The sequence below is a fragment of the Sapajus apella genome, unplaced genomic scaffold (genome assembly GCF_009761245.1).
Source record: "Sapajus apella isolate SASKATOON/1434 unplaced genomic scaffold, GSC_monkey_1.0 scaffold54, whole genome shotgun sequence".
Classification (NCBI taxonomy): Eukaryota; Metazoa; Chordata; class Mammalia; order Primates; family Cebidae; genus Sapajus; species Sapajus apella.
In genome coordinates, this window is record NW_022436994.1 from 7168776 (window position 1) to 7195136 (window position 26361).

Here is a 26361-nt window from a genome sequence, read left to right on the forward strand (position 1 = left end):
TTTTTGAGATGGAGTCTTGCTCTGTTGCCCAGGCTGTAGTGCAGTGGCATGATCTCGACTCACTGCAATCTCTGCCACCTGGGTTCAAGCAATTCTCCTTCCTCAGCCTCCCGAGTAGCTGGGACTACAGGTGTGCGGCGCTATGCCCAGCTAATTTTTTTGTATTTTTGGTAGAGATGGGTTTTCACCATGTTGACCCAGATGGTCTTGATCTCCTGACCTCGTGATCCACCCGCCTCGGCCTCCCAAAGTGCTGGGATTACAGGCATGAGCCACCACGCCTGGCCTTGTTATAGCTTTTTATTCTCAGATCTCTCTCAGCTTCCTTGTACAGTCTCTCCCTTGAGTAGTGATCTGTTTCAGGCAGCCACAAAGATCCCTACCTAAAACACACTTTATTTTGTTTTTGAGACAGAGTCTCACTGTATTGCCCAGGCTGGAGTGTAGTGGTGCAATCTCAACTCACTGCAGCCTCTGTCTTCTGGATTCAAGCAATTCTTCTCTGCCTCCTGAGTAATTGGGATTATAGGCATGCACCACCATACGTGGCTGATTTTTGTATTTTTAGTAGAGACAGGGTTTTGCCATGATGGTCAGGCTGGTCTCAAACTCCTGGCCTCAAGTGATCTACCTATCTCAACCTTCCAAAGTGCTGGGATTATAGGCATGAGCCATCACACCTGGCAAAAGCACGCTTCTTAGGAAGGAATTTGTCTGACAGTGTTAGGAAAACAAAAGCTGTTTCTGAGTAGGAAAATGTTATTGGAGTTTGCTTTTTTCTCTCTGTGTTTTATGTATGTCCTGATAAGAGGTTGCAAGTACAGAAGCTGGAGGCATTAAGTTCTATTTATTTGTCTTCCAGAGCCTGTAGAAAGAAGCTGGTCTGCTGACTGTGATACTTGTGACCAGCTTGCACAGAACATGACCGAGAAGGTTGCCAAAAACATTTCTGATGACCAGGAAAGGTGAGTTAGCACTGTTCTCAGAGGGTTTGGTAAGATTGATTTTAAAGTATGCATTCAGAAATTTTCTTTCAAAAGTCATCACCTCTAGGACATGGGCTGTCTCTGGCCTGGGTGCAGGGCCTGTACCAGGAGGGTGCATTTGGCCAGCGGGGTCAGTTCAGAGGTTGGAGTTGGTGATGAGAATGGATTTTTTTTTTCCTGAAGGCTTTTGAAAACACTCCTCCAAGCAGATGCCTTCAGCCATAGAAGTGATGATTGCTCTTCCTGCAAATGCAGGATACTTTTCAAGTTCCAGGACTTTCTGCTGCCTGGCAGGAGACAAAGTTAAGCTGTCTGCTTCTCTGCCAGGTCCCTTGCATGGAGCCCAGGAGAAACCCAGCACAGAAAGAGATCATGGGGTTTCGGGCCAGGGGTCTTATTTCTAAACCCTCTTCCCCATGCTCTGCGCACGCCAGCATCCATGTGTTGTTGAGGCTTGGTAACTGTGAGCTCTGCTGTTGGCTGTCTCATGGCAGTGTGACATGGTACAAACCTCCATGCCCCCTTCCCTGGGCATGGGGCCAGTAAGGTGACCTGCCTGTGGGATGTGGTAAGGACCCGTGTAGGGTCCCTGCTGTCTCCTGGCCTGGCGTGATGGGAGCCTGTGATTGCAGATCTTGTCCAGTGGGGTACCCCGCTGCTGCAGGTCACTGCACCTCCTCACCACCAGATTTCTCATCCCAAAAATCTGAGTACCCACGTTGTCACATCTGTAAACTTCAGCGGGTCATTATAAAGATCAGTATCTGAAATGAACGCTTGCTGTCAGCATTGCTGCCTTTGTTAGCTTACTGTCTTTGTGTCATCACCATCATTTTATCAAAGAAACACAAAGCAAACCACTATGAGAAAGTTAGGCTGCATGCGTTGACAGGGTTGGCCACATTCATGCTTGGAAATTTCTTTGCCTTGCGTCACTGCTGCCAAACGTTGTCTGATTTTGGCTACAATTCCGCTCCCCCCCCCACTTTTTTTGTTACCTCATTTTTCTTTTATTCCAAATGTCTGTGTTCCTGCAGACTCCCAGAGTACTGATGTTTGCCCAATTTGAGCTTCACTCCTATCAGGCGAGGACTTGCGAGGAGTTAGCCCTTTGTCCTTAGAAAGGAGAGAAAAGCTGAGAAGCAGAAGTCGCTGACTTGATGTTTTTTCCCCTGTATATTTGCAGACCCACTAGTTCATGCATGCACTAGCCATTGTCACTGGTGTCCAGGCCCCATTTCTGAAGTCATAGCCTTTTGGGGTTTCCTGAGTCACCTAAAGCAAGACAGTGGCTGGTCTTGTTCATAGAAACAGAAGAGATTTTCTTGACTCTCCTGTACCCCTTGTTTCATGTAGTTAGGTCTGTAGTGTGTGTGTGTGTGTGTGTGTGTGTGTGTGTGTGTGTGTGTGTGTGGTGTAGGACATGTGTGTGAGTGGTGTGGTGTGTGGTCTATGTATGTAGTGTGTGGTATGGGTATGTGTGGTATGGTATGGGGGGTATGGTGTGGGTGTGTGATGGGTGGTGTGTGCTGTGTGTGTGTGGTATGTGTGGTATGGTGTGTGTATGGTGTGGTATGTGTGCTGTGTATATGTGTTTGTGTGATGTGTGTGTGATATGTTGGTGTGTGGTGTTTGTGTGTATGCTGTGTATGTGTGGTGCATGGTATGTAGTGTGTGCGATTGTGTGGTAGATGGATATGTGCTGTGTGGTGTGTGTGTATTGTATGTGATGCTGTGTGGTGTGTGTGTGTGGTGTTTGAGTGTGTGGTGTGAGTGTGGTGTGTGTGCTGTGTGTAATTGTGTGTGATGCTGTGTGGTGTGAGTGTTGTGTGAGTGTGTGGTATGAGTGTGTGGTGTGTGAGTGTGTAGTGTGTATATTGTGTGTGATGCTGTATGGTGTATGTGGTGTGTGTGGTGTGTGTATGGTGTGTGTGGTGTGATGTGACGTGAATGTATGTGTGTGTGGTGTGTGTATGAATGTGTAGTGTGTATATTGTGTGTGATGTGTGGTACATGTGTGTGAGTTATGTGTGGTGTGTGTGTGTGCATTGTGTGTGATGCTGTGGTGTGAGTGTGTGGTAAGAGTGTAAGTGTGGTGTATACTATGTGGTATGTGTGGTGTGTGAGTGCGTGATGTGAGTGTGTAGTGTGTATGTTGTGTCCCGTTGTGTGTGATGCTGTGTCGTGTGGTGTATATGGTGTGTGTGTCGTGTAAGTGTGTGGTGTGTGATGTGAATGTGAGTGTGATCTTTCGTCTTCTCCCAGTTTCATTTTCTTCGGCCTGAGACCCCCACAATCCATTTCCAGCCTAAATGGTTTGCATTTACATTCCCTGGTCTCTAAAACTCACCCAGCAGCAAACTTAGCAGAGGCCCTTGAGGATATTACAGTGCCTCCATCTAACCTTGGAGATGCTGGTCACGGTGGAGTAGCTGGAATCCTATTCGAGGACCTTGATAAGTGGAATCCCTAGAGTGACAGTGCCTGGACTAACCACTTAGTTGGGGCAGTAAAAAGAACACAAGAAAAGCCATCATGCTCTGCTCTAGCACCGCAGCGCTGCCACCCGGCCCCACCAGCTTCCTGGACCATGGCCAACCTCGAGCGCACCTTCATCGCCATCAAGCCGGACGGCCTGTAGCACGGCCTGGTGGGCGAGATCATCAAGCTCTTCGAGCAGAAGGGGTTCCGCCTCGTGGCCATGAAGTTTCTCCGGGCCTCTGAGGAACACCTGAAGCAGCATTACATTGACCTGAAAGACCGCCCATTCTTCCCTGGGCTGGTGAAGTACATGAACTCAGGGCCAGTGGTGGCCATGGTCTGGGAGGGGCTGAATGTGGTGAAGGCAGGTCAAGTGATGCTTGGGGAGACCAATCCAGCAGATTCTAAGTCAGGCACCATTCGTGGGGACTTCTGCATTCAGGTTGGCAGGAACATCATTCATGGCAGTGACTCAGTAAAAAGTGCTGAAAAAGAAATCAGTCTATGGTTTAAGCCTGAAGAACTGGTTGACGACAAGTCTTGTGCTCATGACTGGGTCTATGAACAAGAGGTGGACACAGCAATAGTTTCCTTCAGCCCGGCTTGGTGTGTCCCTGGACACAGCTCTTCATTCTACTGACTTGGAAGCGACAGGATTGATCATCCTGTTGTAGAGCATATTTGCCAGTAAAGCCTTTGGAAACTGGAAAAAAAAAAAAAAAAAAAAAAAGAAAAGCCATCATGACACAAATGCCTGGCCAAGGTGATTTCCATCTGAGGGCCTGATGTCAGAGCCCACTGTTGAACACCAAGAAAGACCATCATTTTCCTGCTTCCCTGCCTAGTTCACTTTAAATCTGTTTGAATATGATGTCTCTGCAGCTTCCAGCTCGTCAGTATTTCATTTGTTGAGGTTGGTCAGCAAAGTGTCCTTCTTCATCCTGACTTGCTGACGAGGAAGTGTCTGCGCCTGGTGCGCTGAGGTGGACCAGCCCCAGAACCCGCTCCAGCCCTGCCTGCCCCTGCCTTTGTCACCAGGAGCCCCTTGCCAGAGTGGGTGAAATGGTTCAAGATAAGACTTCAGCTCCAATGCTCTCATCTTCCAGCTGCTCAAAAACACCTTTTAAATATTTTATTTTATTTTCACTTTAAGTTCTGTGACATGTGCAGAACGTGCAGGTTTGTTATGTAGGTATACATGTGTATGGTGGTTTGTTCCACCTATCAACCTGTCATCTAGGTTATAAGCCCCGTATGCATTAGTTATTTCTCCTAATGCTCTCCGTCCCCTTGCCCTCCACCCCCCAATAGGCCCCAAAAAACACTCACTCTTAAGGGATCCTAAGAGATCTGTGGTGTAATTCAAACAAATGACTCAACTAGTTCCCTTAAGGCACATGACGCCTCAGAGCCTATGTTTGATCCATCAGTCTCATCCTGTTCCCCTACAGTCACAGTTAGTTTAACTAAGAGGAAGCCAGGTACCTCTGTGAAAATGCTGCTGATTCTGTGCCAGGGCCTGGGGGCCTGCCTCCTCACAACACCAGGAAAAAGAGCCTCCCTTGTATTTAAATCATCTCCCCCTCCCATTTTTTTATTTGAAAAGATTTCTGACATCTCAAGGAAAATGAGCTTTGCAACGTCGTCCTTGGCACCTCTGTGAGTGGAGGACACACCTGCTGGGGATGTGCTTCTCACCTTCTGAGGCAGAAAGCTACTTCTCAAGGGCCAACTATGTGCCAGGAATCAGGGCTGGTGTTTTCTGTGTGTAGCACTTGGAAGTTACCCCATTGTGGGGCGTCAGGGAGCGTCTTGGAACTTGGTGGGTGCCAGGGCAGTCTCACCTTGTGTGGGCCCCGGAGTGGTGGGCAGTCTTGTAGCCGTGGGCTGTGGGGCGCATGTGGTGGACAGAGATTAGTTTGGTCCTTTCCTCAATTTTATTTCCCTCCAGATAATTGCAGAAATCCCCTAGGTCTGATCTGGTCTGATCTGTATGATTCCAAAGTTGTCCCCTTTTCTATTTTTTTTTCATTTTCTCATTTCTCTGGCCTTTGGAAGACAAGCATAGTTGAGAGTAGACAAGGAAATCCTTGGAATTATTCAACAGTTTGAGGCCTTTGACCTAGTGACCATCTTCATCTTTTTGCACCTCCCCAAAACTTTCCTCAGCTATAAATAGTGTCCTCGTCTGCCCTCTGGTGGCGGCTTCTTGGTCATCAAGAACCAGGCTTGTAAAACTTGAGTGAAACAATCCAGTTTTATCTTTGTAGAAACCATGTTTAAGATAAAATGATATCCTCTAGGCTTTATAGACTTCCAAAACAGGTTTAAAAAAAAGAGACAGTTTTAGAGCTGAATGCATTTTTTTCAAGGGAAAGGTAGAACCCAGCATCTAAGAACAAGGCAAACACCCTTAGCAGCTGGTTACCAAGCATTTATCTAATACAGGGTGGCCCTTTCTGGAGTGACAGTCCTGGCAGCAGCCCCATGAATCAGGCCTGTGTCATTCCTGTCATACAGAGAAGGAGACTGACACAGAGAGGCAAGGTGACTGCCTGTGTCTAGAAGAGATGGAGATAGAGCCTGCCCTTCTCCTTGGCACAGCAGCCTACATGGAGCTGGGAACTTGGCAATGGTTCCCATCGCCCTGTTGCTGGGAATGGGCATGGAGGAAAAACCCAAATCACACCATCCATTTCCAGCTGAGTCAAGACCAGAACCCAGAAATCCCGCACCTTAGTTCAGGACCATTTCACTCGCTGTACTTGATCTTTCTGAAGTCGGCTGGTGCCAGACACAGATACCTCAGGACCCAAGGAGCTGCAGCCTGAAGGGGAGTGATCAGGGACCAGATGATGACCCGCGAAGATCTCTGCTGACAAACATGAGAGCAGCAGACAGCTGTCAAGGCCTAGGGAGTCCAGAGGGAAAGCCGCCAGCTGTGCCAAGGGGCAGAGCTCCGGGGCTGACTTCAGCTGCAGCTTGAACTCTGGAGGCACACCTGTAGAGAGCTTTGAAGAAAGGTGCCGTAGAATTGGCATTGGCCTTGGGTGTGCTGAGAACCAGGTGTAAATGTTGGCTCTGCCTCTCACTGATGTTGTGAGCTTTGTCGAGCTAACTTGTTTTGCTGGGCCTCCATGATCCCATCTGCATTAGGCTGTTCTTGCATTGCTATAAAGAATTACCTGAGACTGAGAAAGGAGGTTTAATTGGCTCATGGTTCTGCAGGCTGTACAGGAAGCATAATGCTGTGTCTGCTACTGGAGAAGCCTCAGGACGCTTACAATCATGGTGGAAGATGAAGGGGGAGCAGGTGCACCGCATGGAGACAGCAGGAGCAAGAGGAGGGAGGAGGTGCCACACACTTTTAAATGACCGGATCTTGAAGAACTCACAAAGACAGCACCAAACCATGAAAGATCTGCCTCCATGATCCAAACACCACCCATCAGGCCTCACCTGTAGCATTGGGGATTACAGTTCAACATGAGATTTGCACAGGGACAAATATCCAAATGATATCAGCATCTTAAAAAGTAACCGCACAGAACCTCTCAAGCCTGTTGTGGAGATGAACGAAGAGGACACCATGCAGGGCACTCTCTGTGTCTGTCCTGGGGTCTCTCACCAGGGTCGTGGGTTTCATGCTGTTCCTTTCTGCAGCATGCCAGACCCCCACAGGCTGGAAGAACATGCTCTCAGGGCTGCAAGTGAGCAGCAGGAATGGGGACGGTGAGGCAGGAAGAGAGGAGGAGGAAGAGGAGCCCAGGAGGACGCCAGGCCTTGCCCTGTAAGGTCAGCTCTATGCATCTGGGCAGGAAGCCCTGGAAGGAGCAGGAAGAGGGATGGGTCTATTCGGAGGCTGTTTTAGTAGTCAGATGGGAACTATATTTCAGGTAATCTTCCAAAACAGACCCTGAGTTTGGGAATTGCGAAGTGAAAAAACCATAGATGCAAGTTGTTTTTTGTTCACATGGCAGCCAATTGTGTACTTAATAAATCTGTGGCAGACATATGGATATGGATGGAAGAGTGGTCACAGGATGGCTATGATTGAATGATTGTACTTAATTTCATTTTCCTCTGGTTATTTTCTTTCCCTAGGTGTCTCCAGGCTGCCTGCTGCCTTTCCTTTTGTGGTGAAATGCCTGTGAGCACTGACAAGAGCTGGGGTCTTCATCTGTGCAGCTGTAGCCCTCCTGGAGGTGGAGTGTGGGTCGGTAAGGCATTAGGGAATGAGGCATGGCCGCCATGAGAATGTTGCTTTATTTCCCTGGTATAAAGAGGACATCTTCCACATGGGAGTTTCATTTTCTGCTTTTAGGAAACAGAAGGAAGCCCAGAGGAACCTTAAACCTACTGTTTTGCAAGGGCCTCTAACTTAAATACTCAACATACCAGGGTGGTATAGTTTTAACTTCTTCACTGGGGCCCACCCCTGACTTTCTGCTTTAGGAAGTCTGGGGTGAGGCTGAGGAACTCTGGGGGCCCCATGTCGAGAACCACTGAGACTACAGTGGGGCCTCCCCGTGCCCAGAGAAGGGGATACTTAGGTTACAGGAGGCGTCTGCATGGCCACAGGTGTGGGCTTTTTAATTTTTTAAATGAAAATTCTAAAGTGTTGCCTGAAACATAATTGCCAGTATTCCTTTAAGTAGAAGGAATTTTTGAGTTTTCAACTTAGGCTACACATTTGTTAGATCTAAGAAACTAATTTTTAAAAATAAAAATTTAAAAAAATTTTTTAATTTCTAAAGTTAAATGGAGATTTAAATGGAGCGTGTGTGTGTGTGTGTGTGTGTGTGTCAGGAGGCGGGTGTGTGCCTGGCATCGATGTTGACACAATGTAACACCAATTGCATTGTTTATTTATATAGCAGAAAAGGCAAGGAAACAAAAATTAGAGAGGGGTGAGGAAGCAGTCTGAGGAAGGAGGGGGCTGGTGGGATGCAGGGGTCTGGTGGGTTCAATCCCTTCCTTGGGTTGGTTTCCTGAGGGAGGAACTCAGATGAGATGGACGCTAAGTTTCAAGTTTTAAGACTAGGAGAGTCAATTTCCATGTTTATTCAGAAGCCCGTGAATATCAGTTCTGTGGGACAGTGAGGCCAATTTCAGGATTAGTTTCACTCATTAGTTTATTTCTCCCTTTGTGACATACTTTATTCAATTTTGTAATTTTGTATTTTTTTGATTTTTTACCTAATTTTTTCTGTTCAGGGATATGTCTGCTTTTTTTTTTTTTTTTCAGATAATTTGAGCACAGTGACTTTGATGACTAATTGGTTTCAGAAAAATATGAGTCGCATCGTGGCACATGCATACCTATGTAACAAACCTGCACGTTCTGCACGCATGCTCTAGAACTTAAAGTATATAAAAAAATTAAAAGACATTTAAAAAAAGAAATGTGAGTCACTTGGCTATCCTAGCTTATCCCCAAACATTTTTTAAATATTTCCTCCTCTCGGACGTGTCTAGCTGAGGAAATTGCTTCATACCCCAGTTGGAGCATCCAGGCTCTGTGGTTGCTCAACGACACGCAATGGCACTTGTAACACGTCACGTGTTAGGGAACCCTCGGGCACACGGCCTTTGATTTTTCCTCAGCTTTTATTATCCCGAGATATTAGCACACTGAACTCTTGACAGTAAATAGTGACTTTGACTCACAATGTCAAAACTGGATTGGATATTGTCCTAGGCTAAACTTGAGAGTATCCTGGGAGGCTAGGGGAAAGCTGACTGCCGGCACCGCTGCTGGGGGTGCAGGGATTGGAAGCCACATCCCCTGTGAGGGTGGCCCAGCCCTGGCCTGGAGCCCCTGGAGAACCTGCTGCTCTTGGCAGCCTGCAGGCCTTTGGGTTCCTTCTAGCCTGAGCAAAACTGGCCAGAATAAGAGAGAGGGGGGAGCCCACACAGAAACAGGTTTCTTTGTGGGGTCTCAGGTCAGAGAGAAAAGCAGCATGGTGCTCTAGTCGCCTCTTCACCCTCCACCCCCACGTCCTTCCACTCCTGCCTGGGGATGAGGGCCCTCCCCAACAGGCAGAGGGGTGGGGTCTTCAGCAACAACAGCTGTTGCACCCAAGACAGTCGCCTGGCTTCTTGCTGAGAGTGGCTCTGTACAGGGCCAGATCTAGCAGAAGTATTTTCTTTGAACTTTTATCACGGACATTTTCAAACATCCGCATGTATAGAGAGAATGGCATCACAAACACTCGTGGACCCGTCATCAGCTTTGACAGTTGTCAGCTGTGCACAGATCCTGTTCCAGCTGTTCCCACAGACGTGGGATGTGGCAGGGCTCTCAGCCTCCTGGCTAGGTGGGCACTGGCCCTACTCACTGCCCGGCCTTTGGACCCCAGAGATGGGAGGCGTGAACGTCAGCCAGGTCCATGCTAGCGTCAAGGCCAGACCGCCCCGGTGGGAACATCCTGCTTATAAACTTTGGAGTGTCTTTATTGGTCTTCCTGTTTGTCCAACAGCTCCCCCACCACTCCTTCCAACCATGGTATTGCCCCTTCTCCTACACACCCCTCAGCGGGACCCTGGACCCTCATTTTATGACCAGACCGCTGGGTGTTTCTGGAACAGGCATTCATCATCAGTGTGGCTGGTGATTGTGCATTCCCTCGTATTGCTTCGGGTGGGCTACACCTAAGACATTGTTTAAGCAAGGAAATAGACAAGACAACGCAGGACACAGCAGCCCAAGGACACGCACCTTCATGATCAGCCCGTTGTTAGGCCGGGGCGGCTTTGACCTTGTGTATGACCTAAGGCCTCTCCAGCTTTATTTTCTCACCTTCCCAGCACATTGCAGTCTTCAGAATCTGTTTGCTTGTTTTTTTTTTCCCTAGAGGTCTGTGCTAATCGTGTGCTTCTTATGAGTGATGAGAAGTGTGGCTGTCCCCAGTGTGCTCTGAACGGAAAGGCAGAAGACCGGGAATCACAGAGCCCATCCTCACTGGCCTCCGGGGAGAAGGTATTTCTGGATCTGGGGAAATCAGGCTTTTCTTCCTGAACACAGTACGTGTACAGTACAGCTCAAAAACACCTCCGTGTTTCAGCAGGAATTTATCAGAGATTGTTTTCCTGTCATATGTGTTTGTGCCAATGGAGCAAATATAACTTACAAAACCTTAATTCAGCTCCAGAGTGTAGTTCCACAGATAAGAAGTGCAGACAGGGCAAGCCCAGCCCAGAGGAGTAGGAGACAGCCCTCAGATGGGGAAAGGGGGGGTAGCTCCCAGGCGGGGAGTCGGGGCTGCCCCTCAGGTGGGGAGTGGGGGCTACCCTGGGGTGGGGAGGGGAGTGGGTGCTGCTCCCCAGGTGGGGAGTACGAGCAGCCCCCAGGTGGCTCCAGCACAGACAAGGCTTCCGGCAGCCAAAGCACTGAAACCCTGCTTATTTTTCGGAGTTCAGGGAGCTCTTTGAAGACCTCTGTTAATTAAGACTGGGCTACCTGGAGACATGTGAATTCCCTTGCACCTGTTTATCAGAGTAGCTAAACAGGGCTTGAGTCTGAAGGCCTGGGCAATGCCCTGGAGATGGAGGAGAAGCATGAGAGGAGTGACTCTCACATCTGGGGGTGGGGGCCAAGAGAAGAGTGAAAGACATGCTTTCACCCAGAATGACATGCAGAGACAGCCCAGAGTTGTGCATTTCTAGTTCAAATTCAAAGAAGCCAGTTCTCTTTGAAGCTCCCAGAACCTCTGTTGTCCTTGGCAAACACTCTCTTGCGGTTCATTTTTCAATATTCCTCACGCAGGGCAGCGTTATTAAACCACCCCCTCCTTAGCACATCCATCGGAGTTTATCTCAAAATGAACTTGATCTCAACCCACAATGTTTGTGTTTGGGGGCTTTGCTGTGCTCTGCCATCACTTTGTTCAATGAAAGTTCAAGGAGGCATTTTTAGGTTCCCAAGGAAGGATATTTAGTAAGATGAATGTCTGATGGTTCTGAGAACAGGAGGTTGGGGAGAGGTGTTTTAGAGGGGAGGTGATATTACCTGCATTTCTCATATTATACAGTGTAAATATCCACATACAGTGACTTACTGAGATTTTTAGTGCCCCCACACCAAAAACACAAGGGAGCAAACAGGCCTCATGCCTCTTGAACACTTGGTGCAGATCTGCTATGCAGAATCACCTGTGGAGCTTAAAAATAAAATCAAAGAACCCAAACAAAATGGCACACAAGCCCTGCCTCTGAAGATTCTAATGGTGGTATGCTGTAGTGTGGCTCAGGGCATTGGTGCTTCAACCCACCCTACCGAGGTAACTCCAAGGTACAGCCACCTGGGCCCTCAGCTTTGGGCATAGATCACTGCCTTTAGGATTTAATCGTCATGTCCCAAAGGCCTTGGTCCTGGTGAAATGTGCAGTTAGGGGGCTTTCTGGCTTTGGTTGACTGGGAGACCCATTTCCAAGCTGCATTCTGGCTGCTTTGCTCTCTGCAGCCCCAGTGGGCTCAGGCAAGGGTCACCTGGAGCCATACACCAGGGCCTGGACGTGCTGGGCAGTTTGCTGACTGGCATAGTTATGGGATAGTATCTTGCAAAGCTCTGTGTCTCCCATGCTGCTCACTAGCTCACTGTACCTTTTAGGGGTTGCAGGTACATGCAGCTGCCTCAGCCCCTGGGTTTCACATCCTCAGGAAACTGCCAGGATCTACCCAGGTCCTGCTCTGGGAGGCCACAGGAGGTTCCCCTGTTCTTGTCATAGGAAAAGGGCAGGTGCCAGGTGCATGCACTCAGGTGTGAGCTGGCATCTTTCAGCTTCCACCTTGGCCTTCTTGACGCCTTCCTCCGTTGTTCTCCTGGGAGATGAAGCCCCTGATGTCCTGTAGTTACAAATCTTTAAAAGGCCTGCAGCATGGGGAGCACACGTCCCAGAGAGGGGCAGGGCCATTGGTTATCCTATACTAACTTTTTAATTGGCTGGAACTACTTCTGGTAACTGTTCTGTCAAGAACCAGAGTGAGGCCCTGGGCCCTCAGTCTGAAGGATGGTGGCTGCTGTCTGTACTCATGTCCATAGCAGGGCTTTATCTGGGGATGGGCATCCTTTTGTGTAGGAAATGAGGTAGCCAGCCTCCCATAGGCCAAAGGTGCCCCCACCTCCTGTGCCATGGGCACCTCCCTGATGTCCCTGTGCCACAGGGATTAAGGTTTTGTCACAAGGAGAGCTGCACAGGTCAACACAAGGTCAACAGAGGCCTCATAACCAAGATGGGCTCCCAGCACCCCTCACCGGCTGTCCAATGCCCCCGCCCCACCTAAGCTCTCAGTGTGCTCAGGCCAAGCAAGCCCATGGCGTTGTCTCCGAGTTCTCTCTTGGGCTCCATCCCGCTCCCAGTCCAGCAGCCAGCCCGGCCACCCTAGCCACAGAGGTGTCCATCCTCTGCCTTCCCTCCACAATCACGGCCTGCCGTCCTCATAGCCATCTGAGTGGCTCCCCTGCTGCCACTCCTGCCTGCCAGGCTTTTTCCAGTACTGCAACCACACTGATGCTTCTGTGGGTTGGAGTGTGCCACTCTTGTGCTCAGGACCCTCCATCTCATTCAGAATGAAACTCCAGGTCCTGAGTCTGACCCCACTTGGCCTCCCCTGACTCTGAGGTCACCTCCTGTGCTCTCCTGGTGCCTGCAGCCCCACTAGCCTCCTGCTGCTCCTCCAACGAGGCAGCTGTGCCTCTGCCCTTGGCACAATTCTGCATTCCTTTTCTTCCAGTTCTGCTTAGATGCCATCACACAGAGCCGCCTTCTCTGACCCTGTGTACAAAAGAGCACCCACCCCCGCCCCACATGAATGCCTCCTGCAGCTGCATTCTTCAGCAGCACAACTACCAGCAGGTGCTGTTATGGCTACATGCTTGCTTTATGGCTTCCTCTGGCAGAAAGCGAGCCCTGGGAGGATGACGGTCTGCTTTCCTCGCTGCTGCTTCTCTAGAGCCTGGCACACAGCAGGGGTCCACTGTTATTTTGTTAATGAAGTAGTGTTACTTTCCCAAATGTACTGGGTTTTCGTAAGCAGCTCTCTCATGCTATTTTGTTATTTTTTTTTCCTTACAGAACATTTGGAAAACAACTAGTAAAGCAATGTCAAGTGTTGTTAATGAAAAAACCCAGGCTGTTATTAATGAAAAAACATGGGCGCCTCTCGACGGTGATAACAGTGCTGATAGGTATGTCAATGTACCATGGCAAAAATCTTACTTTTCTGAACATGCAAATGACATGGGACTTACAAAGAATTGCTCAGATGTGAAACTCCACGCTCCTTCCTACATGGTCCAAGGGTGGGCTGGCAAATGCACCTCCTAAATTGACGGAAAAATGAATGGCGTTCTGAAGTTAATTTGCAGGAGTAGACCAGGTAGTATGAGAAACTCTTGAATGTTGGGAACCATAGAAGGTGATTTCGTACAAGAATCATCATCATGTCTGTTATGAACTCTGGGAAGGAATATGCTGAGCCTTACCTGGGTACAAGCACTTGACATGGTGGTGATTGGTTATTTCATGGTGCATAACATACAGATTTTAAAACAGCATTTGGTGAACCTTGAAGACATTCTGCTTCATGAGATAAGCCAGTCACAAAGACACATCCTTTGTAACTCTACTTGTGTGAGGTTCCTGGAGTAGTCACATTCATAGACACTGGTGTTGGTTGCCAGGGGCTGAGGGGGGAGGAACGGAGCATTGTTTAATGGGTACAGAGCTTCACTTCTGTGGGATGGGACAGTCCTAAAAATGGACGGCGCAACCATGTACGTATGCATACACTTAACACCACGGAGCTGTGCCTTCAGATGGTTCAGATGGTACATTTTATGTTATTTTTTTTTAAACCACAGCTTAAGAAAACACAATAGCACCAGGCAATACCAAATTTAAAGTAGGCGTACTTTTTAAAAACAGTTGGCATCTTCTGGATTCTCTAATGTCACCCTGTACCTGAAATCGATGGTTTTACTCCTTCTAATGGAAATTAAACATTTAAGCATACAAAGAACACATGTAACTTTTCTCTCTTAAAGGAGAAACATGGGTAAATGTAGACGTTTCTTTGTTTTCCTCATTATTGTTTCAGTTCCACCGTTTTCACTGATGCAAGTTTCCCTTCCATGATACCGTTCAAAGGCAGTGACTGGTAATGGCCCATCAGTGCCAAGAACAGCTACACTGATCACAGTCTTTTCTGGTCTACCTCCAAGCCACCTAATCTTTACTCTTGATCTGCTGCTATAATATTGCTGCTTTTATTTATTTGTAAAATCCTCAAGCCTGACAAAACAGGGGGCAGGGCAGAGCATGAAGCGGACACCATGCCCTGGGAGACCAAGGGCCAGGTCCAACCTGTGCCCATGGACATGCATGATTCAGCCGCTAAGTGGAAATTTAGGAAAAGAAAAATCAGTGGCAGCCACCAGTGAGGGCAGCCCACACTGCACACCTGACTGTTCCCCACCATTGCAGTCTCGGAGACTTTGCTGGCAGCAGTACTAGGGAGAATTGGACCCCCTAGATGGTTTGTGACCAGACACTTGGATGCGTGGGCCCAGAGCTATTGTTTGTTGGAATCCATGTTCCTAACAATTAGCCTGCCTTCTATGACCGGATTTGTCTGTCTGTCTGTCTGTCCCCCGGAAATTCGATGGCTGAGGCCCTGTGGTTGTCCTGCCTCTGTGTAGCACCCATTTCAGGGTAGAGCACCTCTGTGTGAAATTCTTACTTTGTTTGGATTCTACTGGGTAGACTGGCACATCCCCTGGAGCCCCCGTTAAGAAAATTTATTCTTTGCAGCTCGAGCAGAGTGATTTTCTCCAATGCTAGGGTCAACTAATGAAGAATTTCGCAACTTGTTTTTGAGACGTTATTTCAAGACTTAGCTAAGGTGTAAGTAACTGTTCAATTAGAGAGAAATCTTCAACTGGAATCAGCCACCACAGGAATGTTATTCTTGTCTCTGTGCTGAGGGCTGGCAATGCAGGCAGGGCCTGCGAATACGCCCGGTGAACAAGATCAGGATGGGGTCTCCCTGTGCGGGAGCTCGTTGGCTCCACGTCTCACCTTCTGCTTAGCTGCTGCAGTCTGGCTTGGGCCCTCATTGGTCACAAACCCAAAGTGCTTGGGTGAGCAAACCTCTGGCCTGTGTGCTTGGTTAGAAGGAAAGAGTCTTCCTTCCTAGCAACAGAAGACCTTCCTAGCTGTGAGCAGAGTGAAGCCTGGTCGGGGTACGCCTGTGTCTGTCTCCTGAGGTCTGAGCACAGTCCCCCCACCCCCAAGCCAGTCCCTGTTCTGAGGCCCTTTACACTTAACCTGGACAGACGCGCGTGCCCTTTTCTTTTCTCCCAGGACTCAGCTAAGACATGCGGGTTTGTTGTTGTCATTTTTGTTGTTGCTTTCCTAAAGAAAATGACTAAGAACTAAAGAAATATAAAGGCCAAAATAGGAAGCAAGTGACTAGGATGATGAATATGTCACGTTAGGAACAGCCGAAGTGACTTCAGATGTCCCTCTGGGAGGACAGACCATCCGGGTTGACATTGAAAGTGCCTAGAAGCAGGCTTTGACTGACGGAGTGGATAGCATGTGAGCCCCCGCACCCCAAGCCCCAGAGCTGACACGTCATGAGTCGTGCAGGATTGAAGATAACCAGGTCCACGTGTGTTTGTGTCTTTCCGCAGTGTCAGGCTTTTATTGATTGTGATTCAGTCACTAAAGCCACGAGCTACATGGAGCTTCTAAGGAGGACTTCCCGTTCACTTGGCAGCCAGAACCGCAGGCACACAGGGTAAAGCCACTCTACAAGTCAGTCAGTGTTTGCAAGCCATACTAATGCTTAATTGGCTTATAAGTGTTACAGGCTAAACATTCCACAGCAAACAAAGTAACATTTAACATCAGGAAGAAAAAGAGACGGGAGAAAGCCTGAATAAACCAGTCCATGGCGAGCCAAGAGACAAAAGGAGTCTCAGTCTGGGCTGCATGTTCATCAGTCTTACAAGAAAACCTCGAAGGTAGCAGAGCCTCTGGCAGCAGATGCCAGGCTCTCATCACAAGTGACCGCAAGGACGTGGCAGCGAAGATGGCCATTTGGAGCCATCAGCCTAATCTTGTATGATCACAGGGTCCTCCGATGAGAATCAAGGGTGGAAGAGTGTGCTCATGTGCTTATCTGGTTGGATGCAGTCTTTATTTTTTTATTTGCTTATTAAACAGAACATCTTCTTGTTGGCAGGGTGCCCTATGAAAACAAATGGACCCTTTTTCAAAGATGGAGTTAGTTATGTCACAGGTACTCTGTACTCGAAGGCTGATCATGGTGAAGAGAGGGCTGGGGACAAATGGGGCCCAGGCAGTGGCATGGTGGTCACTGTGAGTGTCCCAGGCCCAGGATGTTGCATTGGGTTTGAGATTAAGTGCAGTCCATATTGTTGACCTAAAGAAAGAAACTGAGGCAAAGCTAATAAATAGGGAGTTTATTTGGGCCAAGGTTGAGAACTGCAGCATGGGAAACAGGGAAGTGCTTTGGAGAACAAATGAGAGGCTCCAGTTTTAAAGAAAAAATGACGACTCAGGAGAGGGGGCGATGACAGAAGCTGTTCCTTAGGAATTCTGATTGGTTTACATAAATAGCATTGGTCAGTGATTGGCTATACATTGTTGAACTATAAGGTGGATGGCATTTTATGGCTACTTGGCATCTGTCAGTTTAGAGCCCACATAGTAAGTGGCTTCGAGAGGTCATTATTTAGCTCAAGTGGAGTGAGACATGACTGCTGTCGTGTTTTAATGCCTCTCTGGGCCTGATCATTTAAAGGGGCTTGCATTCCTCAGATAAAATGTTTTCTTTCTTTCTCAACATGTAATAGTTTACTCTTCGCTGGGGTAGATCTGTTCTCTGAGCTCTGTGCTAACAGATGCTGACAGTGAGCCTCAGCTGAGGCACTAGGATGATGACTCTTGTGTAGGTGGGGACTAAGCTCCAGAGCCTCTGACCCAGGGCCTGTGTCCCACAGCATGCCCACACCACATGCAGAGCAGAGCAAGCCCAGAGCCAGTCGGCTGCGGGCGTTAGGAATATCGTCCTGGATTTTTCTCATGCAGGGTTGGTGCTGGCCAGGCCTTGCCACAGCCTGAGACAGAGACACTCACCTCACTGGAGCCATGTTGGGGGAGAGAGGCTGGGAGTAAGGCTGGTCTTGCCAGAGGAGGAGCCTAGAGCTGCAGCCCAGAAAGGAACCCGCTGTGCCTCACTCCCTCCTCAGGCCTCACTGGGGCTCATCAGCGGCGTGAGGTGGTGATGACAGGTGAAAACAGAATCCTATGACAGGGGGACATGAAGATAACCCGCTAACGGGCTCTTGTCCTTGCCCACTGGAGGCAGCGCCCTCGAGTCTCATTCCCAAGCCCTGCCTCCCTGCCAGGCTTTGACTGCACTGGGCATAGGCAGGCAGTTACCACCAGGCCTCCCACAGCGCCCCTCAGTCACCGCACTGTAGTGTATTCCAGCCGAGTCCAGGCCCCACAGGGCAGACAGAGCACGTTTTAAACGTGACTCACCCCTTTGGGCGAACTGTCTGAAGCAGTGTCCTAGGTGGGTGTGGATTTTAGTAAATGGCTTTAAATAAGCTCCACTCTACCTAAGACCTCTCCCTCAAGTGCCTGCAGCAGCCCCACTGGTTTGGCTTCAAACTACATCATGTGCCCCTGGACAGCCTGGGCCTGACTCCCAGGAATGGGCCTGCGGTCACAGCGAGGGAATTTCCAGCAAAGCCCGGGGAAAGGCGTGATTCGTAATCAAATGAGCCAGGTGTGTGACTGCAACACGACCGAGTTTCCTTTTCTTTCTGCACTTTCCTTCCCATACAGCATTCCCCACAAACCGTTCGTTATAATCGCAAGTGCCTGGAGCAGCAGTGGACCCAGGTTCCATCACAGGAGGCTGTGTGCTGCTGGGACCACAGGCAGCACATCCTCCGGCCTCCTCCAGGTTGGTGGCTGACCCCTGCCGCTGAATTGAATGTGTCTGGGAGGCTCACCCGTATGTAGGCAGCCTCAGAGTTTGTCAGCGAACCCTATTTTGCCTTTCTACGTCATTTGGATACTGCTCAGGCAGTTGAAAGGAATCACTAAAATTTGTCACCACAGTAAGGGAAAACGGACTTTACATTTTTGCCGTCTGCAAGAGCATCATCTCTCAGCTGACAACCTTATAGAATTATAGATGACCTTATGAAATTGCTAATTTTCTGTTGGCTTAGCTGAGGGGGTGACATGAATTTCTGATACTAAGCAGCCCTGACATTCCTGATAACACATGCCTCACAGTTCTATCTGGTGCCACCTGGGCACTGTCTTGGCTAGTATGCCAGAAAGTATGACTCCTACCACTCTCGAGAAAGCACCAATGCACGGGGCCAATTTGTGGTCACCCACCCAGTAGCAGAGACCTCAGCAGCAATGGGGCTGTTCATTAAATTGGCTTTGTGAGCATGGAGGACATCAAGTACTCATGCCAGATGAGGCCATTCAATAAACCCTGAGTTGTTCTTAAACTTTTAAGGTCCAGGGCACCTCTTCTGCAGCAGCTCCCTGCTGCCTGAAGATGGAGGCCTCCTGCTGCGTCCTGAGACTGCTGTGCTGTGCGGAGGATTTGGCCTCAGGGCTCCTTCCTGGGACTGTCACGATGGAGACCCCCACCAAGGCGGCCAGACCCATTCAAACCAGCACCCAGTGAGTATTCTGTGGCCGGTTTCCCATTTTCCCATTTCTCCCAGAAGGTAAGGTGAAGGAGTTGTAGAGGCTGGCACCACTTCTCTGTCCCCAGTCTGGAGCCATACCCAATCTATTGGTGATTTTAGTGTCTTCAGTGTTTGCTTTAATTATACTTGCAGTTGAGTCCAATGATTTTCAAGTCACCATGCTGTAGATGAAACTGGCCACTGTTTGCCATCAGAGACCCATATCAGTTGGTTGCCTTTATGCTTCCCATCAATCACAAACCGAGACTGAGGCTTTGTCTGACTGTGTATATTTTTAACAGGACGTGAACAGCACACTGGGAGAGGAAAAAAATACAGGGGAGCATGAGAATTGACCATTTAGATACTTAAGCCATTTCTAGCTCCATGATCTTTCTTTTCCTGCTTTCTTTAATCTTTCATTTATACTGCCAGCTACGTAATGGTACCAATACCATATGCTTCACTCAAGACCAGCTTTTAACACAGAAATGATCATCATGAAAGTCTTGTGTGATTGGAAGCTGAGGTTCAAGTATCCTAAACTATTCCCAACTCCCCAACAGATTTGCAGCATGAGAAACTAGGAAAAAACGTAGAAAGGATGGACCCACCCTCACGTGGAGCTTTTTGCAAAAACACAGGAGGTAGTGACTTGTGGGAGATACCATCTTTCATGTACATTAAATCAGTAATGAAAGAAACTCTACATTTTATTATTATTATTAATGTAGCTAGAGGAGTGACTCCCAAATTTTTGCTGACCTCAGAGTCACCTGGGGGCTTGCTGTCCCCACCCCAGTTTCTGACCCAGTGGGTCTGGGGTGGATCAAGAATTTGCATGTCTCACAAGGGCCCAGGTGATGCTGATGCTGCTGGCCCTGTGACCCCGCTCTGAGAACCAGTGGAAGTGAAGCCTTTCATCAGGTTTCTCAGACTTGGCTTCTAGTTGGCTGGGCCCAGGACAGGCTGCTTGGCTTCTGCCCTCCCACCTCATCTGGTGATGTTGCCCACTATCATGAAATCTGAAGCCTCTCTCTCTCCCACAGCTCCTATGACCTTCCACCTGGTACTTCTCACACCCCCAGCCTCACAGCATCGCAGCCTGGTCCTGAGAGCTTCTATCTCCCTACTCAGTGTCCTCCTGTGGCTGTCCTAGCTCCAAATCCTGATGACTCCATGAACCCCGTTATCGATTGCTTCCTGGAAATGGAAACCTGGGCACCTCCAAATCTGGGATTCCGTGTGCACATGGCTTCTGGAAAGGCTGTTTGTCTAATGATGGATTTTGGGGACAGCTCTGGGGTTGAAATGAGGCTACACAACATGTCTGAGGCAATGGCAGTGACTGCCTACCACCAGTACTCAAAAGGTAAGGTACACAGTGTCCTTATCAGGAGCCTGGGAAGGAGATCCTGAGCTAGCGGACTCAAGAGGCAATGTTGGGAATAGAAAGGGAACCCTATTCCATTTCTCTGGACTCAGCCAACCTTTCTGGCTCCAAGAGCAGTAGCTCATTGGCACACTGTGCACATAGGCGGGTCTGTGCACTGTGTTTTGCATTGTGGCCAGCTCTACATACTTCATCACATTTAATCTTTCCACCTGTCCTGTGAGGTAGGGGTGGCGAGGCTGAGAGATGTACCCTGAGGTCACAAAGCTAATGTACTGTCACTTCATCCTATGCAAAGGCAGAATTCTGAAAATAATAACTATTGGAAAATTACTTAAGTTGTTCTTCAAGTACATGCACACACATACACACACATGCAATATTGTGTGCAAATTCTTCTGCACTAAAATTTCCAACATTTTGTAGTCTCAACCAAAGTAAGAAAAAAAAAATATTTACATTCCAGTGTTGGATACAGTCTACTCAGCTACTAAACCCCTAGAGATGATGGTTGAGGGTGGGAGGTGAGTGGAAAGTTCTGATACTTTTCTACTTGCTGACAGGATTTAATTTTTTCTTTTTTTTTCTTTCTTCCTTCCTTTCTTTTTTTTTGAGATGAAGTCTTGTTCTGTTGCCCAGGTTAGAGTGCAGTGGCGCAAGCAACCTCCACCTCCCAGGTTCAAGGGATCCTCCCGCCTCAGTCTCCCAAGTAGCTGGGATTACAGGTGCATGCCACCACGCCCAGCTAATTTTTTGTATTTTTAGTAGAGACTAGGTTTCACTACATTGGCCTCGCTGGTCTCAAACTCCTGACCTTGAGTGATCTGCCCTCCTGGGACTTCCAAAGTTCTGGGATTACCAGTGTCAGCCACTGTACCTGCCCCCCTTCTTTTTTTTAAGTTACTTTTGAGCATGGTACATTCTCGTGGTATAAACTCCCACATTCTAGAAGTATATATAGTAAAAAGTCCTTTTCTATTGACCCATAGTCAACTAGTGTCTTCTACGTCTTATATCTTTTATGTGTATAAGCAAGTATAAATGTTCTTTCCTCTCCTTTCCACAAATGGAAGTATGCCATGCACAGTGTCCCACTCCTTGCCCACTTAAATGCAAATCCATATCCAGACAGGCTCCCCTATCTGCACAGAAAGAGCTTCCCTGGCTTTTGGTGTGGTTGCTAAGTAGTCCATTAATTTAATGCACCAAATCTACTCAACTATTTATTTTTATTGGTGGGCATTGAAATTGTTTCTGATCTTTCAGTATTGCAAGCAACATTGCAGTGAATGATTACAGGTGTATGTCATGTAATGGAAAGGCAAGATTATTGCCTCAAATGCTATGTGCATCTATAATTGATAGTTATTGTCAAATTGCTTTTAATTAGGACTCTTGGCCAGTTTACATTCCTGTGAACAATGTAGAGATCTATACAATAAGTAAAAACAGTATCTTTCTGAAGTTTTAAAATTTGCATTTTATTAGTTTCATCCTTGTCACCTGCCAGTATATGACCATATTCAACCAAGCAGAGCACTTTCACAGTTCCATCCAATATGGGGCTTTGATGAGTTCTTTTAGTTATTAAGAAAATATGTCCTTTTAGCATACATTGCAAATATGTTTTTTTCAGTTTGTCATTTGTATTTTGGTTTTACTTATAGTTTTTTTTTCTTTTCATGTAAGAATTTTTAACTTTTATTAAGTATACTTTATCAAACTTTTATTTGATGGTTTCTGAGTTTTACATTGTAATTAGAAATGCTTTCCATACTCTAAGTTTATGGAACAATTCTCTTGTGGTTTCTCCTAGAGTTTTTATTATTCTGTCTTTCCATTTAAATATTGAATGCATTTGAATGTATATCCTGGCATAAAGCCTTCATTGTAGATTCCATTTGACTGTTTCCTGAAAGTCCACCCATTTGGCTCAGCGTCATTTGCTAGAAGATTCAGTTGCTCTCCTGATGGGGCGTGCTAACTCTACCTATGCTGGTTTCCTCTCTGCCCTCAGGCGGTTTTCTGGCTTTCCTTGTCACTCATCTTCTCTAGCATTATTCTTGCCATTTTCGCTTGTTCATTTTTCCACATGAACTTTAGAATCACACTGACTAGTATAAAAATATCTTATTGGTATTTTTATTTAAATGATGTGTTGATGAAGAGTCAAACTAAGTAAAATTTTTGAAGAGATTTGTTCTGAGCCAAATATGAGTGATCATGGCCTGAAGCACAGCCTCAAGAGGTTCTAAGAACGTGTGCCCAAGATGGTCATGCTACAGCTTGGTTGTATACGTTTTAGGGAGATGTAAGACATCAATCAATACACCGAAGGTATACATTGGTTCTGTCGAGAAGGGTGGGACAACTCAAAGATGGGGCTGGGAGGAGGCTTCCAGCTCATGGGTGGATACAAAGATTTTCTGATTGGCATTTGGTTGAAAGAGTTAAGTATGATCTAAAGACCCGGAATTAATAGAAAAAAGTGCCTGAGTAAAATAAGGGGTGGTGAAGACCAAAGTTTTTATTATGCACGCAAAGCCGCCAGGTAGTAGTCTTCAGAGAGAGTAGATTGTAAATGTTTCTGATCAGTCTTTAAAAGGTGCCAGACTCTGTTAATTCTGTCCTAGATCAGGAAAAGATCTGGAAAGGGAAGGGGATTCTCTACAGAACATAGATTTTCCTCTCAAGATACAGCTTTGTAAGACCATTTCAACCTGTCAAAGAAATATGTTTTTGGGTAAAATACTTCAGTTTCTTTCAGGGCCTACTATATGTCATGTCATGTTGGTATCTTATTGCTACAAAAAGTCTGTTTTGTCATTTTTAAGGCCTCTGTTTAACTGTTAATGCTGGTTACTTGTGCCTGAATTCCAAAGGGAGGAGGGTATCATGGGGCATGTCTGACTCACCCTTCCCATCATGACATGAACATGTTTTCAGCTTAACTTTGGAATGTGCTTGGCCAAAAGGAGAGTTTCATTCAGTCAGTTGGAGGGCTTGGAATTTTATTTTTGGTTTACAGATGTTTAATTACAAGTTAATTTATGCAGAGTCTTTATAGGCAAGAGTCTCCCCCTGCATGCACTGCCCTGTTCCTGTCCATTTTTCCATACATCTTTCTTTAAAAGTATTTTAAACATTTTTGGTTTTTATTTTCTTTTCTGTTTTAATAGAGACAGGAGTCTCACTGTATTGAGCAAGCTGGTCTCAAACTTCTGGCCTCAAGTGATCCTACAGCCTCAGCCTTCCTTGGGATTACAGGCATGAACCACTGCGCCCAGCCTGAACATTTCTTTATGTGGAATTTACATGTTTCTTGTATGATACTTTATTTTTTGCACTATTTTATTATAAAAGGGATATTTTTTCCCATTTTGTTCCCAAACTGGTTGTCATTGGTATATGGAAGAGCTGCTACTGTTTGCTGTTGATTTTGGATCCTCCTCTCACTGAATTCTCATGTTGTTTGTAGTTATCTCGAAGTGTATTCTTTAGCGTTTTTCAGCTATGTAAACATATTAATTATGAATGGTGATTATCAGCCTCTCATTTCCAATTTGACATCTCCAGTTTCTTTCTCTTGTTTAGTTACAATGACTGGTACAGCCAAGACAGTGTTAAATGAGATAGATGATGATGGGCATGTCAGTCTCAAAATCCTTCCGGTGTTTTTGAACTGCCTTTGCAGAATTATAAGTAATAAGAGAAATCTGGCCTGACTGACTGCATCTTGCTTCTAACTTCACAGACTAATATTTTTTACTTATTCTAATGCAGAGGCCAAGATTATTATAAGAAGGATTTAGTTTATCATTAAACTTGGAGGCAAAGGAAACTGACACCCTCCTTATCTGAAGATTAAAGCCACATTCGTAAGTCATGGTTAAAATTATGTTAGGGGTTTGGACTTTGCTAATGAGCAGGCATAGTTAAAAAATAACCTGCCATTGCTCAGTTTGTGTTTCTAAAGGTTGTCTGTTGCCCCAGTCATGTAACTGGGGGTTGCAAAATGTGTAACTTTCCCAACTACTCCTATAGATAACATCACTATTGTGAAACCTAAAGATCTGATCTTCCAGATATTTTTGAGATTTAACATTTCAGTAGACCAAGAGATGCCATCTGGTTCTGAGACCACCCCCTCACATCCCCGCCAAGGAACTAACCCAGCTGCACAAAGACAGTTTGAGATGCTCCTGTGATTTCATCCCAGTTGTTCGGCCAATCATTTGTCCCAGTTTCCCAGAACCCTGCTGGGAAAGTACTTTTTAAAAAGTACTTTTGCAAAACCTCAGCCTCCAAATTCTGGGGGTGACGGGTTCAAGAATGTTTTCCCTGTTGTCCTTGCTTGGCAGGTCTGTGATTATTACATTCTTTGCTGCAACACCTGCTGTTCTCATTAGTCTTTTCAGGGCAGTAGGAAAGAGGAACCCATCAGGCTGTGACATTTTTTCATTAAACTTGATGCTAGATTTGGACAGTTATAATTTATCATGTAAATGAAGTTTTCATCTTTTCCTCTCTTAATGAAGACTTTAAAAAAATCAAGAGTTATTGATTTTGTTAAATTCTCTCCAGCATCTGTGAAGTTGATCTTATAACTTTCTTTTTTGCTTCTTTAGAAGTACAAATATCATGTGTTATATTAGCCAATATCTTATTGACTCATTCTTGAATTCCTAGGGGTGAAAAACACTTGCTTTTGGTGAATTACTTTTTGGTTATGTGGCTGAGTTCAGTTTTCCAACATATTATTCTTGATTCTTCCACTGGTCTTTGTGAATGGCATTGGCTTCTAGTCACTGATTTTATTTATTTATTTATTTATTATTTTGTCAGTGTAGACACAGATTTATTGAAGACAATTCACAGAGTAAGAGTGGGCTTGAGCAAGTGGCTGCTCAAGAGCCCCCTCAATTAGGGTTATTTTAAAAAATGTTTTTTTATTTCCTCAATTAGGCTTTTTTTAAAAAAAAATGTTTTTATATTATAAAAAACATTTTTATAAATATTTTACATATATATATATATATATATATATATCTCACAGTTTCTTTATCCACTCATTGATTGATGTGCATTGAGTTGTATCCATGTTTTTGAAATTGCGAATTGTGCTGCTATAAATATGCATTGCAAATATCTTTTCCATATAGTGACTTCTTTTCCTCTGGGTAGATAACCAGTGGTGGGATTGCTGAATGAAATGGTAGTTCCACCATTGGGTAGTTGCTTAAGGAATCTCCACACTGTTTTCCATAGTGGTTTACATTCCTACTAGCAATGTAGAAGTGTTCCCTATTGACTACATCCACACCAACATTTACTATTTTTTGATTTTTTTTTTTATAGCTATTCTTGCAGGAGTAAGGTGGTATCACATTGTGGTTTTGATTTTGCATTTCCCTGTTCATTGGTGATGTTGAGCATTTTTTCATATGTTTGCTGGCCATTTGTATATCTTTTTTTGAGAATTGTCTATTCATTTCCTTAGCCTACTTTTTGATGGGATTGTTTGGTTTTTTTCTTGTTGATTTGTTTGAATTCATGTAGATACTGGATATTAGTCCTTTGTCAGATGTATACATTGTGAAGATTTTTTTCCCTGTCTATGGGTTGTCTGTTTACTCTGCTGACAGTTTCTTTTGCCATGCAAATTCTCTTTAGTTTAATTAAGTCCTAACCATTTATCTTTGTTGTTACTGCATTTGCTTTTGGGTTCTTGGTCATGAAGTCCT

At 46.3% G+C, this 26361-nt stretch overlaps 1 protein-coding gene and 1 pseudogene across 1 annotated transcript in view; both read left to right on the forward strand.

The window, feature by feature from the left end:
• PKD1L1 (polycystin 1 like 1, transient receptor potential channel interacting) overlaps positions 1-26361 on the forward strand; it is a 183103-nt gene that overhangs the window by 13365 nt on the left and 143377 nt on the right. The window contains 9 exon segments of the mRNA XM_032244258.1: positions 863-965; positions 7572-7687; positions 10325-10449; positions 13544-13656; positions 18353-18473; positions 19047-19221; positions 19224-19263; positions 20274-20596; positions 23981-23999. Of these exon segments, the coding sequence (XP_032100149.1) occupies positions 922-965; positions 7572-7687; positions 10325-10449; positions 13544-13656; positions 18353-18473; positions 19047-19221; positions 19224-19263; positions 20274-20596; positions 23981-23999 (1076 nt within the window). The 5' untranslated portion in view covers positions 863-921.
• LOC116527340 lies at positions 3562-4197 on the forward strand (annotated as a pseudogene).